The sequence below is a fragment of the Oryx dammah genome, unplaced genomic scaffold (assembly GCF_014754425.2).
Source record: "Oryx dammah isolate SB20612 unplaced genomic scaffold, SCBI_Odam_1.1 HiC_scaffold_13, whole genome shotgun sequence".
Lineage (NCBI taxonomy): Eukaryota > Metazoa > Chordata > Mammalia > Artiodactyla > Bovidae > Oryx > Oryx dammah.
The window spans coordinates 23,058,994-23,072,713 of NW_024070197.1; the positions used below are offsets into that span (position 1 = coordinate 23,058,994).

General features: G+C 50.8%; 1 protein-coding gene across 1 annotated transcript in view; it reads left to right on the forward strand.

The window, feature by feature from the left end:
* The window catches only part of TSHZ3 (teashirt zinc finger homeobox 3), a 69,472-nt gene extending 56,220 nt beyond the window's left edge, over positions 1 to 13,252 (forward strand). The window contains exon 2 of the mRNA XM_040253955.1: positions 8,366 to 13,252. Within this exon, the coding sequence (XP_040109889.1) occupies positions 8,366 to 11,571 (3,206 nt within the window). The 3' untranslated portion in view covers positions 11,572 to 13,252. The remainder of the gene's footprint in view (positions 1 to 8,365) is intronic.
* Positions 13,253 to 13,720: the final 468 nt, after the last annotated feature.

The following is a 13,720-nucleotide window of genomic DNA, read 5'->3' on the forward strand; positions in this document are numbered from 1 at the left end:
CCCGAGGGCACGGTGCACTTGGCCTGAGCCCTTCATAAAGCAGAGATTCTTTTGCAAATGGATCAGACTGTCCCGAATTTCTAGGTGTGTTTAGAACAAGGTGAAACTTGTGAAATTTTCTGGGGACTTTGTGCTCTTTCCCCCCTAAAGAGGTGACTCAAGGCAGAAGCTGACCTGACACGGGGTCATCAGTCAGCCTGGAAGAGACTGCCAGGTTGGAGGCTGCGGGAACACTGGGGGCCAGAGGGGTGCGATGGCCGCTGGAGGTTGCTCCTGCGGGGAGGCGGTCCCTGGCTCTAACCACGCCCCCAGGGTGGGCGGAGACTGGGAATCTCCCGCCTGGGGGAGTGGTGGGCGGGGCTGTGGGTGGAGCTGGGCTTGGTCCAAAGCCCTAGGGCTTCCTTCCTGAAGATGACTCAGGCCTCGGGGGCGGGGGTGAGAGTGCACACAGGTGCTGAGTCAGGAACGTTAATGTTGTACGTGTTAAACCTTTCTTCGCTCTTCATTTTCCTCTCCTTCCCTTTCTTCTCTGGCTTTCTTTTCCACAGCCCACATCTTCAGGCTGCCAGAGGGAAGGGGATGGAACCTGAACCCCACGGGGACCTCTCATCCTAACAGTCCCTGCTAAATCCCTCTGCCCCTTTCCCTGAAAGTCAACTGGAAAATCTGGGGCTCTGGGGACCATCACCTCACCTTGGAGACTTCTCTTTTCAAGCAGAGGACTTAGCCTAGAGGCTGGGCCAGAACCGCCCTCTTGGGTGCCGTCTGCCAGGGCGCATGCACTTCCGTCCGTGGAGTTTGTGCACCTGTGTTTGCAGAGCCCTTTTCACTTGGAAAAGCCCTTTCTGCTCACTGTTTGTGACTTCCTTGTTTTACAAACACCTGGGAAGCAGGTGTGGCAGAAATTGCTTCCCCTCCTCCCTCCGATTCTGGGGAAGAAACTGGAGCCCAGACACTTGAAGCCAGTCTCATGGTCATTTGGACAACACAGGGCAGAGCAGGAGCCAAGACCCAGTTTAGTGTCTGTGACCTTATTCAGTTGAATAGAAAATCGTGCAACACAGGAACGCCAACAAAAACGGCAGGTCATCTCTGAGTCCAGGCAGGCGCTCTGGCGGCCAGCTCCCCACATGGGGCAGCTGGGGTTTCCGCCTGTCCCCATCCCTAAGGTTACTAGGAATCTGCTGCAGCTCTGTTCTGGATTCAAGTGTATGGGGGGAGCTATTCAGAAGAGACCAAGACACCTGTGATGATCTTGGCATGTTTCTGTATCCAAGCACCTAGGACCCAGGTCTCCCCAGGCATTTAGGCAGGGTATTTATTAAAATGCAAATTTGGTTCATTAACCATGCAGAGTGGCCTTGGCTATGAGGGGAGGGCAAGAGCAGAGTGAGCATGGCATGCATGAACCCTGAGAAGGGACAAGAGAACCGAGTCTAGAGCCAACAGCCTTCTTCACAAGCTGTCCAGTTTCAGACATGTTGCCCACACCTGTCATCTGGGCGGTTCCAAGTCTCAAATGTGGTCATGTGTGTGAGGGCCTGAGAGGGCTTCCTGGGGTTTGCTGAGGCCCTAGCTCAGGGGCCTGCTCCTCCTGAGGCTCCCCTGGCCAGGTTTCCTCCACCCACGAAGGCCCAGATCATCTCTGGGGCAGCAGCAACCTCTGTGCCCAAGCCACGTTCCCTTGTGCTGCTCACCGGGTTTGGCTGAGCCTTTAACTGTCTTCTTGGTCATGCCCTCAGCTGGCTAAATTACCCTTAAAATAAAAACTGACCTTATGTCTTGAGAATCTGAGTGGTCAGGAGAGGCTAAGACAAGGCCTGAGCCTCCAGCTGCGGAAATGACCCATGGCAGCGCTAGTGCTGCAGGGCTCCGTTTCCCATGCCAGCCTTGCACCAAGACCCCCTGTTCAGGTCCTCCCCACCACTAGACTCATCTCTTCTTCCTGCCTCTTCTCAGCTTTCCATCACTGCTTTTCTTTCTCTCCTTCCCTCCCTCCCACTGCCCTTGGTGGTCTCTCTCTGTCTCTATTTCTCCATCTCTCTGTCTCTGTCGCTCTCTCTCCATCTCTCTGTCTGTCTCTGTTTCTCTCTGTGTCCCCTCCCAACACCACCCTAGTCCTAATGGCTTCTTCCCTCTTTCCTCCGTCTTTCTTGCGTGATTCTTCCTCTGCTCCCTGCCCCCCACTCTCTCCTCTCCCTTCTCCACCCCTGACCTTCTTCAGCCCCACCACCTCCTCTCCCTGCCTTCTGTCCCCCCTCCGTCACATCACTGAAGATGAGGATGCCCAGAACCACGGGTTACAGGATGAGGTGCCTCTTGGGCCACCTGTAGGGAAGAGCAGGGAGCAGAAGTCCGAGGACACTTTAGCCAGTGAAGCTACCTGCAGCTTCTCAGGCAGTCTTGTGAATTTGAAAACAGTGTTATAACTTCAGAGGGCTCATTTCAGCCCAGAAAATGCAAAACTCCATGGGACAGTTTACTTTGAAATCGCTTCTGGGAGCAGGACACAGCCACACACCCCTTCCTTTCTCTCCAGCTCCTGCCACTGCCCCTGCTCCCCAGCCCAGCCCCCACCCCCCACCCCCCAGGGACACCCTTCCTCTTCTCCTTCATCTCTTCCTTTGGAGAGAGACGCACAACAGAGTGATGAAGGTAATTCCCACTTGCCCAGAAATGAATTCCATTATGCCCCAGCTTACTGTTTTATATCAAACGTATTAATTTCTTTTTACCTAGTGGTTGGGTTTAGTTAATGATGATAATAAATATTAATGAGGGTGCTGCTGCCTCCAGACCCTCTGATTGCTGCCCCGGTCGGCTCCTTACTCCTTGGACGTCATGGGAGGCATGAGCACCAAGGAGCTGTGGGAGGACTCTCAGGACCATCCTGGAGGGGCAGGCGTGGGATCCACTGAGGTCAGGCGTTAAGGAAGGCTCTGACCCAGCACCCCACTCACTCTACACTCCTGTGTGATTCCCTCTGGAGTTAGTCAGATCCCCTTGTACGTCCACTGACACCTGAGGGGTCCCTGCAGAGGGCTTGGGAGTATCTTATTTAACTTGTGGGAACTGCAGTTTCCTTGGCTGTAGAAAGGAAATCATTTGATCCACCTGCCAGGACCATTGAAAGGATTAAATGCAAATGGTTCAGAAGCATGCACATATTAGGTAGCAGTGTGATTTTTTTTTTTTTCATTGCTTGACATTCCAGGGCACTGCGCTGTGGAACTTTATAGAACGTCTCAGCAAGTGTGAGAGCTTTTATTTCTCGTGAACGTGTGTCTCTCCCCAGAAGTTCCGTTCAGTTCTGGGCATGCTAAGTTCTTGAGTTCATCCGGTTGTTCAGACATGTGTCCTTGGCCCTCAGCTTTGGAGAGATGGGTTGCTGTCTTACTGCTTGAAGAGCTTACTTTACATTGAGGAAGAGAGCAGACAGGGCTGTAAAGGGAGCCGTCACTGTAGTCAGTAAGGGCTCACGTCTTGGAGAGGAACTTTTTCCGCTGAGCGATTTGGGGGGGAAAGTGACAGACCCCGGTCCACCGTCTCTTGAGTCTGCACTCTCCTGTGTTTCTCTCATCTTTGCAACTGGCAACTTGGTTTGATTGAGAGCTCCTCCCTGTACAATTCAGGGCCTCTTCTCCCGGAGCCGGAAGTGGAGGTTTCAACTGTATTTGTTCAAGAGAAAATGGTGATGCTGACGCATTCTTGGAGAGAGGTACTGGGGTGTGAGCACAGCCAGGGGTGGCCCCAGGGCAAGGAGACCACCATCTGCAGGGCTTCCACCCCTCTTCCTCAGAGAGGGCTTCTGGCATCCTGTCCCCTAGAGGCCCAGCCTCACGCTGCTCACACTCAGAAAACGGATGCAGGAAGAACTTCGGTCAGACCCTAGCACGTCTGGGACCAACCGGAGGCTGGATCCATCTAGATGTTTTGGCAACTGTTTAGGAGGTTTGAAGAAGTCATCTACGATGTTCATTTATTCATTCATATACTCACGCATTCATTCCGTGGGTGTGTGTTTGAGTGGTTAATGTAGAGATTTTGGTGCTGTGCCTTCTAAAAAGAAGAGAGTGGGTGAGGTGCTAAGGGGACAAAGTTGAAGTCAAGCCCCCCTTCCCCTGGATATTACCTTTCACTGCAGCCCAGGGAGGGGTAGATGGCTCACCCTCCTTTCTTTGAATCTCCCCCAGGGTTCCCAGTATGGGTGGCGGCAGTGCAGAGTTAGAGGCTGTGGCATGCTCTAGAAGCTGAGAGGCTGGAGAGAAAGCAGGACTGAGATGGTGGAGGACTCTGGGGTGGCTGGGAAGAGTTGGAGCTTTCTTCCAAGCCCGATGACAACTCACTGAGAGTGTTCATTGGGGCGACATGATCAGCCCGCTGATCGAACATCCAGTGGATTCTGTCTGGAGAATAGAGGGAAGGGGCTGGGGCTGGAGTGGGTGGGGTTCCTTGAGGGGTGAGAGATGCTGGGGGCTGGCCTAGGCTGGGGTCAGAGGGGTCAGAGGCTGGGAACAAACCTCTTGCTGCTGAACTTGAGCTCAACCAACCTGTTTTCTAAAGGAGACAGCCAGTGTCTATTGCTCATTTCCTGTGTGCAGGATGTGAGAGTATAGAGAGGACCTTTGGCCCTGGAGAATCCAGACAGAAATGTGCAGAAAGTTAAATAACAGTAAGGGATCAAAGTAACCATCCACAGTAGCAAAGCCTCCCAAGGCCTGGTTACCTGTGCACAATTACCTGTCAGATCCAAATTGGGGACAACCCCTGCCATCGCCTCCCTGAGAGAAGGAGCCCCTGATAGCCAGCCTGGTGGGGCTAGCTTTTCACCCAGCCCCCCACACCCTCGGGGACCTCTCACTGTCCACCCAGACTGTGAGGGAGACACCCAGTCCCCCTCCCTCTTGGCCTGCTCCGGGACATGAACTGATCCAGTGAGCGCATTCCTCCTTCTTTCTCTCTGGCCAGGGACTTTGCCGGTTAGTGCAGAGCAGAAGGACAAGGGAGTCACTTGACTGCTGAGTGCTGAAGAGGACCCAGAGTTTGGCAGAGATGAGCCAAAGCAAGTGGGCATGGCCTCACTTCTTTACCTTTTGCTCAGAAAAGCCACAAAACAGAGAAGTAGAGAAGGAGGGCCTGATCTGGCCACAATGACCTGTCATTTACAAATGGGGAAACGGAGTCCTAGAGAAAGAAAATGATATTCTGGTGAGGGTGGAGCACGATCAGAATTAGAGGAATGAATGAACCCTTCCACCCTTTCCTCCCCTCTGCCATTTCTCTAGGCCTGTTTCCATTTCTCACTACTTCTTGAAGTTCAGTCATCGAGAGTGGATGTGATATTCTCAGAGGAGTGCAATTATCGCAAAACATAGAGGAAGGATTCAGGCAGTGAGGTTCCTGTCAGGGCAGTGTGCCACGGTATTTAGGAGGAGCCTCAGAAGCCACAGCAAGGCCAAGGGGTGGTGTGTGGGGTGATGCCGGGTCTCTCCGATCCAGGGCCTCTTGGCCCTGAAGCTTTTTTATTTTCTTCAGAGTAGGATTTGATTGTCAAATGCGAGGTTGGCCTTACTTTTCTTTCATTTTTAATTTCCTCCTCAGTCACCAAACTGATGACATTCTGATACTGCAGTGCGATTTACAAGGCATGTTGGAGTCCACTGGGGGCCAGCTCAGGGTGGGCACTGATCAAGCCGATGATGGTGCATGTGTGTGTTGGAGGATGCTCCTGACAGCCTGCTGTGCCCCCTGCTCTGTGCTGAGGCTTCCACGGGGCCCACACCGCTCCTGGGTGGCCTGTGGACTGGCAGAGCTACAATACTCTCTGAGCTGGTGGCCTTCATGACCACCGTTGACTCTGGCTTCCTGGCCAGATGGGGCCATTTCTGGACCCTGCTTCTCCTAGCCTGAATTCCGTGGGAGCCTTGGTAGGTGTGGTTCATGCTGCAGACAGTGGCTCCCACAGGGGCTCAGGGATCTACACAGGGCTGGGCTTTTCCTTGCACCTCAGCTGCAGGACACGGGGCTGTGTTTTTCTCCTTCCTTTCAGACTCAGTGTTCCAGATGAAACCCCTTGGATAGGAACATTATACATACTTGTTCCCAGTGCATTTCTGTAGACAGTCAAACCCAGCTCAAGCTCCTCTTTAAGAGGAATGCAAACCTGCCTGGACGTTCTGACCTGGTCCTGCTGGGTGTCCCCTCGCCAGGGTGACCAGCTGACTGGTCTTGCCCAGGACTGAGAGGATCCTTGGGATGTAGGAATTTTGGTGCTGAGACTCGGACAGTTCCAGGGAAGCTGTGACTCTTGGTCACTCTGCCCACAGCCACCCTCCCTGCCGACCTGCCAGTCCTGTTTGGTGCTTGAGAGCCAGACTTCAAGAGAATGATGAGCAGAGAGTGTCTGTGCAGAGGGAGCAATGCCTACTTTCATTGTTCTCTTCCGCTTCCTTTTCCAACATTCATCTTCCCCCTTATGGTAAGCACCATGGGCCCCCATGCACTGTGGCCCTGGGCCTTAGGAAGGAGTTTGTTTGGCATGTTACTTTGCCCGCTCCAAGTGCACAGCCTCAAACTGAAGTCTCACTACAGCTGGCAGAGCAGGACACTTTCTTCAGGTCATCTGTGGAAGGACATTCCACAACTCGAGCCCAAGACTCTTGCTTCACTGTTTGCATCTGAGCAGAAGCAGCCTTGCTTCTACAGCTGCATGTACCTGGACACTGTTCCCATCAAATTCAAATCACCTCAGTGCTGGGACATCAGGAGTTGTTCAGCTTAGAAATCATGGTACTCAAAAGGAGACTTAGGAACAAAAATGTATCACTCTTGACCTGGATGGAAGGAGGTGGGTGGTGGGGGGGTGGTGGTGAATATCTGTGTGTCTTCCAGGGAATCTTCTTGGAGTCATTTCACTGTTCTGTTTGTTACTTTTCCTAGTGTGAAATTGGTTTGGGGGCAGATCTTTAACATCATGGGAGTGAATGCCACAAACAGAGCTTCCTTTTCTTTCCGAAGACTTTTCAATCAGTCATGCAATCTTAGCACTTGTGGCATTCCAGCCTTAGCCACTGGCCTTTGGAAGCAAACTGGTATTAAGGAGCTGACAAGAAGTTACTTTCCACCCCTTCTCTGCCTTAACACTGTCACTTACCACAGGGCTGGCTATGTCTAGTTAGTCACAAGACCCAGTCCAACTTGATTTACAGTGTCAGGCAAGCTCCGTAAGAAAAAACCAAAGTCCCTGAATGCAAATTTAGGAAAAAAAAAAAAAAAATCATTTAGTCCCGTTAACACAGAGTTCTCCTGGCTTTGCATCTCTGGAGCGCATCTTCTAGAACCCACAGCTGCTTGGCCCTGTTCAGAGTACCTCCACCTGCTTGGAAGTGCAGGCTGGATTCACATCCCCAGTTACATTACTTCCAGAAAGACAGGATCCCTGTTGGATGCCCATGAAGCTTATGCTGAGTAAATATTGACAAAGTAGTCTAAAGAGCAAACACTTTGACATTTGTAAGGTCCACTGGAAGGTCTTGTATATATTTATACAGCAGGAATGAGCACCGCATACCAATTTTCCTGAACTTGTTCTGACATAATTCTGCATGGATAGTGTGTGTGCCGGTGGCTGAGAATGGCTGAGTGTGCACACAGGGGACAGGCCAGGGCTGGGTGGTGGAGAGTCAGGGTCTTCCCTCCCATCTGGAACAAATGAGCACCTGGACCCTGGTAGGAAACTTACTCCAAGCTTTTATAAGACCGACTTTCCAGAAGGAAGGAAAAAAAAAAGAAGTCACAAAAGCTTGTTTCTAATTTAGTACAATTGATATACTTTCTTTTTACTTCGTAAAAATTGTATTGATGTTTTTGGGCTTTATATTTATTAAAGATTGAGCCTCAAAAATGTAATGAGTAAAAAATGCTTGCTTAATTTAAATTGTGAATCTGTCTGTTAAGAAATGCATTAGGGGTAGGAGAAGCATAAGACATATTAATTGACAGACAGGAACTGCTGTCTCTGAGGTTGATACAAGTAATTTATTACTTTAGAAATGAATGCCACCTCCAGAATGTGCTTCATTAATTTCAAATTTAGTTTTAATTTCAAGCTGTTGCCCCTTGAGAAGAATAAGGTGGCAAATTATGTTTGAAGAGCAGATTTTTTTTTTTTTGCTCCAAAGAAACACCACATTTTAACTATTTAATTTTACAAATAAATGTGCCCGTCTACTTTGCTTCATTTCCCCAAGAGCCAAGAAAACGTTCGAGGTAAGGTCAACACTTACTAATGCTTTCTTTTTTGTTTCTCTCCTCCTCCGTGTGTCTCTTCTTTCTTTCCTACCTGTTCCACCTGTTATCAATGCAGCCTATGTTTCAGATGAGTTAAAGGCTGCCGCCCTGGTAGATGAAGACATAGACCCAGAAGAGAGCCCTGCAGATGGAGAGCCGTCGGCTAAGTACATGTGCCCGGAAAAGGAGCTCAGCAAGACCTGCCCCAGCTACCAGAACTCCCCGGCGGCCGAGTTTTCCAGCCACGAGATGGACAGCGAGTCCCACATCAGTGAGACCAGTGACCGGATGGCCGACTTTGAGAGCGGCTCCATCAAGAATGAAGAGGAGAGCAAGGAGGTGACCGTCCCGCCAGAAGACACGACCGTGTCTGACAGCCTGGAGCAGATGAAGGCCGTGTACAACAACTTTCTGTCCAACTCGTACTGGTCCAACCTCACCCTCAACCTGCACCAGCCGTCCTCGGAGAAGAACAACGGGAGCAGCAGCAGCAGCAGCAGCAGCAGCAGCAGCTGCGGCAGTGCGAGCTTCGACTGGCACCAGAGCGCCATGGCCAAGACCCTGCAGCAGGTGTCCCAGAGCCGCGTGCTGCCCGAGCCCAGCCTGTTCAGCACGGTGCAGCTATACCGGCAGAGCAGCAAGCTCTACGGCTCCATCTTCACCGGGGCCAGCAAGTTCCGCTGCAAAGACTGCAGCGCCGCCTACGACACCCTGGTGGAGCTGACGGTGCACATGAACGAGACCGGGCATTACCGCGACGACAACCACGAGACCGACAACAACAACCCCAAGCGCTGGTCCAAGCCCCGCAAGCGCTCGCTGCTGGAAATGGAAGGCAAGGAGGACGCCCAGAAGGTGTTGAAGTGCATGTACTGTGGGCACTCGTTCGAGTCCCTCCAGGACTTGAGTGTCCATATGATCAAAACGAAACACTACCAAAAAGTGCCTCTGAAGGAACCCGTCACTCCTGTTGCAGCCAAAATCATCCCAGCCGCCCGGAAGAAGGCCTCGCTGGAGCTGGAGCTGCCCAGCTCTCCGGATTCCACCGGCGGCACCCCCAAAGCTGCCATGGCGGACACAAACGACGCGCTTCAGAAGAACTCCAACCCGTACATCACGCCAAATAACCGCTACGGCCACCAGAACGGGGCCAGCTACGCCTGGCACTTCGAGGCCCGCAAGTCCCAGATCCTCAAGTGCATGGAGTGCGGCAGCTCGCACGACACGCTGCAGGAGCTCACGGCCCACATGATGGTGACCGGCCACTTCATCAAGGTCACCAACTCGGCCATGAAGAAGGGGAAGCCCATCATGGAGACGCCCGTCACGCCCAGCATCACCAGCCTGCTGGACGAGAAGGTACAGTCCGTGCCCCTGGCTGCCACCACCTTCACATCCCCCTCCAACACGCCTGCCAGCATCTCCCCAAAACTGAACGTGGAGGTCAAGAAGGAAGCCGACAAGGAGAAAGCTGTCCTCGAAGAGAAGCCCAAGGAAAAAGAGAAGGCCTGTGAGGAGGAGGAGAAATACGATATCTCTTCCAAGTACCACTATTTGACTGAGAACGACCTCGAAGAGAGCCCCAAGGGCGGGCTCGATATCCTCAAGTCCCTGGAAAACACAGTCACGTCGGCCATCAACAAGGCCCAGAACGGCACCCCCAGCTGGGGGGGCTACCCCAGCATCCACGCCGCCTACCAGCTCCCCAACATGATGAAGCTGTCTCTGGGCTCCACGGGGAAAAGTACACCCCTGAAGCCCATGTTTGGCAACAGTGACATCGTGTCCCCCACGAAGAACCAGACCCTGATCACTCCACCCAGCAGCCAGAACTCCCCCATGCCCAAGACAAACTTTCACGCCATGGAGGAGCTGGTGAAAAAAGTCACCGAGAAAGTTGCCAAAGTCGAGGAGAAAATGAAGGAGCCCGAGGGCAAGCTTTCTCCACCCAAGCGGGCCACCCCGTCCCCGTGCAGCAGCGACATCAGCGAGCCCATCAAGATGGAGGCGTCCAGCGATGGGGGCTTCAAAAGCCAGGAGGACAGCCCCAGCCCCCAGCGGGACGGCTGCAAGGAGGGGAGCCCCCTGGCAGAGCCGGTGGAAAATGGCAAGGACCTGGTGAAGCCCATAAGCAGTGGCCTGAGCAGCAGCACGGCCATCATCACCGACCACCCACCCGAGCAGCCCTTCGTTAACCCTCTGAGCGCCCTGCAGTCGGTGATGAACATCCACCTGGGCAAGGCCGCCAAGCCCTCCCTGCCTGCCCTCGACCCCATGAGCATGCTTTTCAAGATGAGCAACAGCCTGGCCGAGAAGGCGGCGGTGGCTACCCCACCGCCCTTGCAGTCCAAGAAGGCGGACCACCTCGACCGCTATTTCTACCATGTCAGCAACGACCAGCCCATAGACTTGACGAAAGGCAAGAGTGACAAAGGCTGCTCTTTGGGTTCAGCGCTTTTGTCACCCACGTCCGCATCCCCGGCAACCTCCTCATCCACGGTGACAACGGCAAAGACATCTGCCGTCGTATCATTCATGTCAAACTCGCCGCTACGCGAGAACGCCTTGTCAGATATATCCGATATGCTGAAGAACTTGACAGAGAGCCACACGTCAAAGTCCTCCACCCCTTCCAGCATCTCTGAGAAGTCTGACATTGACGGGGCCACCCTGGAGGAGGCCGAGGAGGCGACACCCGCACAGAAGAGGAAGGGCCGCCAGTCAAACTGGAACCCCCAGCACCTGCTCATCCTCCAGGCGCAGTTCGCCGCCAGCCTCCGGCAGACCTCGGAGGGCAAGTACATCATGTCGGACCTGAGCCCCCAGGAACGCATGCACATCTCCAGGTTCACCGGGCTCTCCATGACCACCATCAGCCACTGGCTGGCCAACGTCAAGTACCAGCTGCGAAGGACAGGTGGAACAAAGTTCCTCAAAAACTTGGACACCGGCCACCCTGTGTTCTTTTGTAATGACTGCGCGTCACAAATCAGGACTCCCTCCACGTACATCAGCCACCTCGAGTCACACCTGGGCTTCCGGCTCCGGGATTTGTCCAAACTGTCCACTGAACAGATTAACAATCAGATAGCACAAACCAAGTCACCGTCAGAAAAACTGGTGACGTCCTCCCCCGAGGAGGACCTGGGGACCTCCTACCAGTGCAAACTTTGCAATCGGACCTTTGCAAGCAAGCATGCGGTTAAACTTCACCTCAGCAAAACACACGGGAAGTCCCCTGAGGACCACCTTCTGTATGTTTCTGAGTTAGAGAAGCAGTAGCGTTTGCTTTTGATTAAAGTGACTGTAATTCGCTTTGAGGGAAACTGTTGCAGGCACCTTAAGGCCCCCTGTCTTGTTCTTGGCACATGTTCTTATTTTAACTGCAGAGAATCACTCTGGGCTGGACTGTTTTGTATAACTGTACAGTGTTTAATAGAGGTGCATACTCAGCTGTTGTTACTGGTAAAATATGAAGGTTAAAACGCAGTGGTAAGTGTTTGGAACTTTGTGTAAATGGGATTTAGTTGTGAGCATCCCCTGATGCTTCAAGCTGCATGCATTAACAGACAGTTTAATTAAGCATTTATGACGAAACCGGGCACACTTTTCCACGTGGCTCAAGTGTGCTGGCATTTTTCACCCTTTCATCTTTAGCCCTCTGAGTACTTTGAAGCACTTTTGCATTAATTTGGTTAAAAAATAAAATAATAATAATAATGTATGAAGCTCTGTTTTTTAAACTCCTTACCAGCTTAGTTATAATTAATAATATGAACCTCCATTTATGCAGGTCTGCAGGGGTATAACACGCCTTGAAATTTAAAAGAATATTATTTTCACATTGAAACATAGATGTATATATTGTATAGATTTCAGACTCTCTTATGAAAAATGTGATTGTGGGTAAATGACCTTTTTTCCTGCATTTATAGCAACAGTGTTTTATGTACCTGCTATGCTCTGGGCATAAGCCGTGCCTATGTATAGTGTATATTTCTTTTTCTTTTTTTTTTAAGGTCTATGGGTTTTGTTTTTTACATGCAAACATTGTAAATTATACAGAAGATACCACAGATAGCATTTATAAAGTATACAGAAACATTATCTGAAAGCAAAGTATGATTGTTTGTTTTGCTATACAGTACATCTATATTGATAGAGGTTCACGTTTAAATTATACATATTTATTAGCATCATATTATCATTTGTTTTGAGCAGTCTGAATAAACGAGGCCAGGAGATCCATCCATGGCAGGCATCATAACTATTTTGCACATTATTTTTAAAGGTATTTATTAGAAATCAAAAAAAAAAAAAAACCATGCTCAAAATAAACTCAGTGCTCAAAGGGTTAAGTCTATTTGAAAAGGAAAAAAAAAAGAACAAAAAAAAAGAGAGAGAGAGAGAACTTGTACTGTATTTCCTAAACATTGATAAAGCCTTTAAAATGTTTGTACTGTAATACTTTGCTTAAAAGTCACGAGGCATTCTGTGATACAACCTCTTTTACTTATTTATAAGCCCTCTTGGTTGCTATTCCATATTGTAGGATGCCTTTTTATTTCAATTGGTAACTTTCTGTTTTGTTCTTCCTAATTATTCTCCCAAGATCCCACACTGCAGCTTTATCTTTAGGCTTATGAAAGGTAACCCGTGGTTACCGGCTCTCCAAGTGATTCTGTTCTTCTCCATTTTTGGCAGTTAATTTGCAGAAGTAACTGACAGCTGACACCATATGAGAACCTATGTATAAAATATTGGCATGTAAACAGCACAGACACTCTGTGCCCTGTTTTGTTGTTGACAATGAACCACCATTATGTGACTCTTCATATAACCCTCTTTTCTACGGCAGCATTAAAATTGTCTTTTTGCTATAATTTTGTGTTGCGTTCACAATTATGTCTGAAATGTGCTACGACTAACGAGCACATTAAAATTAAATTGTATGCGATCTGTTTATGACTGAGTTGGTTGCTGTGTCTGCCAGGTGCTGGCAGTCGGAAGCCACCCGTAAATCAAGGGAGTTTTAGTGAACTTTGGGCTTGGAGAGCAGCGAGCATTCACTCAGAGGCGGCGTGGACAGAATTTTCCCCAAGAATAAAAATGTGAAAGAAAGGAAGATGTTCCCGTGGGGTTAGATTCTTGCTGGGAAGGCGATGTTATCAAGTATTGGTAGTGGAGCTTCGGTCACACCTGGCGACCCGCATGGGGGCGGGAGTTGGGTCTCCCGTCTGGATGAGAGAAGTCCAAGTCAGGGCCCTGAGCCCTGCCCATGGCAGATGGGAGGAAAGGTTTTTGGAAGGTTCGGTGCAGGGCGATTCCTTCCTGTTGATTCGGGATTTTCAAGGAGCAGAAAACAGAGCCCAACTGGGCAGGTGGGCTGGGCATGCTCTCTCTTCTGTGCTAAAGTGAGCGCAGATAACGA